Source organism: Mus pahari, chromosome 9 (genome assembly GCF_900095145.1).
Source record: "Mus pahari chromosome 9, PAHARI_EIJ_v1.1, whole genome shotgun sequence".
Taxonomy (NCBI): Eukaryota; Metazoa; Chordata; class Mammalia; order Rodentia; family Muridae; genus Mus; species Mus pahari.
In genome coordinates, this window is record NC_034598.1 from 6547429 (window position 1) to 6552390 (window position 4962).

Here is a 4962-nt window from a genome sequence, read left to right on the forward strand (position 1 = left end):
TAGAGCCCCTCAGAAGACTGTTATGCTAGGCTCCTGTCTGCAAGCATAGCAGAGTGCCAGGTTGGCTCTCTCCCATGGGTTGTGCCAGTCACTGGTTGGCTGTTCCCTCAGTCTCTGCTTCATTTTAATCCCTACACTTCTTGTACACAGGCTCTTTTATGCCAATCTTAATTACTAATATTAATTCGCACATCATACCACACAGTAAATATGTCTGCAAATGTATGACTCACAGACGGAATACCAGTTGAAGAGCCTGCAGCAGAGCTGCTTTGTCAGTCAGACCAGAGCCAGGAGGGACCCTTGCTGGTACTGCTAGAGTTGGGTTCAAGAGCAACGCCACGGAGTCCAGCTGCAGGTTGATAAGCTGAATGAGGTTCAGAGTAGGAAAGAAGCTTCCTGTCCAAGCCCGGACCGGGGAGCAGGTGGATAGGCAGGCAGCCGAGTAGGCCATGTCATCTGTGGGGGACACAAATGAGATGTCCTTGACACACACAACAGGTGTCAGATGACAGGTCGTGTGGTGCTGTGCTGGGACAGTGTTAGGGCTACCACTTAGGGCCAGCACCTGGGGTGACCGGCTTCTCGGATGGGTAGGATTTTAGTACACACATGTGTCCCTACAGTCTAAATCCACCCCAGGAAACGTAAAGAGTGACCACTTTTTACTCCCAGGCAAAACTCATTTATCAGTCTCTGCTGGAGGGGGGGCTGCAGGTGTTCTCCATCAAAATGGAGTCTTCTCGGCCCAGGCACAGCCTGGAAAGCCACTGTTTTACAATATGGAGTAACCTGGAGTAAGGTAAAGGCTGATCTTAACAGAAATCTTGCTTGAAGCAGGTAATGATGTTTCCCTAGAGACACACAACACTGGTCACCAGATGAGGGGATCACTGAGCCGGACGTCCTGAAAGAAAGGCGGATGGCATAGCAGCTGTCGGCATGGCAGCTGCCGTTCTATAACACCTACAAAGGCCTTCATCCCGACATGGAACAGGAACATGGCTTTGCTTTGTTCCTTTGTTCTTTTCTTTCTCGTTGGTGTTGGGAATCAACTCAGGACTCATGCAGGCTGGTAGGATGTCAACTGAGCCACATCTCCCAAGTGACTGTTTTAAATGGGAAGAACGACACTGAGCATCTAAGGGACCAAAACTGCTCTTTCCAGAAGTGGTTGTTATCACACTTGTACGTTCACACACATTTTAATGTCATTTTTTGCAAGTACAAACTTCTAAAACTTATCTAGAATTATTATACTATTGCAGTTTCTCTACCTGGACTCAAATTTTTTGAACTTGTTCCTGCTTCATCAGGGTGGTATGACCTACAAAAGCCAGGAAAATGATTCCCCCACCCCCTGCCCCCAGCTTGTCTCCCCCCTTTTCAGTCTTTGCATCTAGATATTTTTTTTTTTAAGATTTATTTATTTATTATATGTAAGTACACTGTAGTTGTCTTCAGACACTCCAGAAGAGGGCGTTAGATCTTGTTACAGATGATTATGAGCCACCATGTGGTTGCTGGGATTTGAACTCTGGACCTTTGGAAGAGCAGTCGGGTGCTCTTACCCACTGAGCCATCTCACCAGCCCCCTGCATCTAGATATGTTTAAAACAGGCACGGTGGTGCTCATCTTTAGTCCCAACTCTCCAACGGCAGAGCTGAGGCAGGTAGATCTGAGGTTTCCGGAAGAAACTACCCTGCCAGAGCTTCAAAGTGAGACCCTGTGCCCCGCCCAGTCCAACCATCTTGGCCTATCATACTGTGGTGGTTTGAATAGGAATGGCCCCCATAGACTCATATTTGCATGTTTAGCTCATATGGAGCAACACTATTAGACATAGCCTTGTTGGAGGAAGCATGCCACTGTGGGGATGGACTCTTGAGGTTTCACATGCACAAATTAAGCCCAGCGTGGCTGGCAGTTTCCTTCTGCTGCCTGCAAATCAAGATGTAGAACTCTCAGCTCCTTCTCCAGCACCATGTTTACCTGAATGTCACAATGTTTCTTGCCCTAATAATAATGGACTAAATTTCTGAAACTGTAAGCCATCTCCAATTAAATGTTTTCCTTTATAAAAATTACAACAGTGGCTGCCTTTCCAGAGGTCTTGGGTTCAATTCCTAGCAGCCATTTGGTGACTCACAACCATCTGTAATGGGATCTGATTCCCTCTTCTGTTGTGTCTGAGGACAGTGACAGTGTACTCACATATATAAAATAAATCTTTAAAGAGTCGTCAATGGTCATAGTCTCTTCATAGTAATAGAACCCTTAAACCTTAAGATACAGAGAGAGAGAGAGAGAGAGAGAGAGAGAGAGACGGACAGACAGACAGACAGACAGACACTTTCTATGTACCCTTAGCTGTACCGGACCTTTGATATGTAAGCCGTGTTGGTTTCAAACTCAGCTCCTCAAACCTCTGCTTCCCAAGAGACTAAGGGAATGAATGCATCGCCACACTCAGCCCTGGGTCTACCATCTTGACCTGGCTTATCAGTTCCAAACTCCCCAGTTTGCAATACGAGCACAGAACCAGACATTGTATTTAGCTTCTATGTATATAGCAATAATTAAAGAAAAAAAATAGTATCAACTTGTGGGACAATCCAGAGAGGGTAATGTAATTTTATTTCAACTAAAAACATATAGCAAAGATTCTATATGTATGAATGTTGCCTACATATATGTATGTGTACCACATTCATGCAGTCCATATAAGAGGGTGGTAACTGAGTTTCCAGGCAGCTATATGTTATATAGGTGCTGGGCCTGAACCTGGGTACTTTGCAAGAGCAGCCAGTGCTCTAAACTGGGAAGTCATTCTCTAGCCCTTGTTTTGTTGTGGTGGTGGTGGTTTTAAGCCATTATGAATGGAAATTTTGTAGCAGCTGGACAAGGTGACACCTATCTTTGATACAGGCACAAATTAAGAGGCCAACACATAGGAGTCTAGAGAAGAAACAAAGGGAAGCTTGGTTGTCCTGGAACTTGCTCTGTAGACCAGGCTGGCCTTGAACTTTAATCTGTCTGCTTCTGCCTCCTGAACACTAGAATTAAAGGTGAGGGTCATCTTATAGTCCTGGAGCTATGTAGACCAGGCTGGTCAAAACCTCAGATCCTGCTGTTGCCTTAAAACCTCGTTTTTGTGAGGTTTCTCATTCTGGTGCCAGACTGAGCAGCACAGGCACCCTGTACCATTCCTTTTGGAGGACATGCTGGCTTTCCCTTTAGTATTTTGCTATAGGTCCACTGCAGCCGTTGTTACCACCATGGAGGTCACACTTCTCAAAGCCTTTTCCGCACTAGAGACTAGACCTGAGATCAGTCCAGACTGGCCTTTTGATCTCCAGTTACAGGCTGCTGTAGGTGCTGGGAATCAAACCTGGGTCCTGTGGAACACCAGTGCTTGTGTGGGCTGAGGGGCTTCATCACATGTTGGCTTCTCAGTATGTTCATAGCACACTTAGCTTGTTGCTACTTTAACCACACAGCCTCTCTTTCAAGTCTCAATTTTCACTTATTTCCTTACTGTCTCTATCTGTTTTGAATGGCACACCCTCATTTCAGTGATCTTGTCCACTTCTATACCATCTAGTGCCAATGGGCTGTCTAGTTAGTTTTATGCACTGAGCACTTTCTTGGAGGGGGAGGGGTTCAAGACAGGGTTTCTCTGTATAGCCCTGGCTATACTGGAACTCACTCTGTAGACTAGGCTGGTCTCGAACTCAGAAATCTACCTGCCTCTGCCTCCCAAGTGCTGGGATTAAAGGCATGTGCCACTACCGCCCAGCTACACTGAGCACTTTTACTCTTCATACATCTGGGCTTGGCCCTATGATCAGCATTACTGCATACCTACACACTGTGTCTAAGGGGACATACATGTTGGACCTCTCACTTAGGTCATTAGCCTTGGCAGCCAGGGTCTTTACTAGCAAAGCCACTTCACCATTCCATTGGCCACTTAGAAATGGTCTGTACAGGTCAAAGTTCTGCTGTCATCAGAACCAGACAGCTGTACATTTGGGGAATTTTAATTTGTCAAAGTTAACAGCAATTGCTCGGCCTTCTGACTACTTATCACACAGGGACCAGCAGACACTTTTTGACCAAAGGAAATAGAAGAAAACCAGAAGTCAGGAAGTACAGAACTCAACTGAAGCACAAACAGTTCGTGGGGACAGTCTCTGAAGGAAGGGACAGGACGCAGCAGCGCCAGCAGCACCTCTTCCATTACAGCAAGACAGTGGGGACCCAGAAATGAAATCTGTAGCACTCATCTTTACCAGAGAATAAAATTAGAATGTCTATTATATTTTTGCTTGTGAGCCTAGACAGCTGAGCCATCTCTCCAACCCATAGAATGTCTATTCTTAAGTGGTGGTACATACTTCCACACACACAGCTATAGGGCTCGAGAGCCTCTTGCCTCAGGCTACTTCAAGCCTAGAGTAATTCTAAGCTCCCACCCCCTTCCTTAAACAGAAATCCAGCCAAGTATCTTCTAACATAAGCCCCTCGGAACATAGTATGTTTATCTAATACCTTTCAGCTTACTAGACACCTAATCCATTCAAAACATGATCGAGAGCGAGCAGAGAGGCAGAGTGCTTGCCAAACAAACCTCAACATAACATTGTCTATGAAGCCAGCCCTACTGATGGCCTAAGGTGGCCACTTCTACCTTCAAAGGTTTTAAATTCTCTGGATTTTAGTTAAGTAGACACCAAACAGAAAACTTTCTCAATGTTACTAGACAATTAAGCAAACTTTTATTGAAGCTTACATTGTGGTACAGAAATACATTTCAGCTGATAAAAGTCCAACACCAACAAAGAGAAATTATGGCACCAAAACTTCCCCACCTATAATTAGACTAGATCACTAGTTTACCTACAGTTGTTCTAGGCTTTGTTCCACACAAACCTATGCAATTCTCAACATTAGGATTA

The 4962-nt window shown here is 45.2% G+C and overlaps 1 protein-coding gene across 1 annotated transcript in view; it reads right to left on the reverse strand.

The window, feature by feature from the left end:
- Window positions 1-229: 229 nt before the first annotated feature.
- Amd1 (adenosylmethionine decarboxylase 1) overlaps window positions 230-4962 on the reverse strand; it is a 19890-nt gene continuing 15157 nt past the window's right edge. The window contains exon 8 of the mRNA XM_021205301.1: window positions 230-459. Within this exon, the coding sequence (XP_021060960.1) occupies window positions 230-459 (230 nt within the window). The remainder of the gene's footprint in view (window positions 460-4962) is intronic.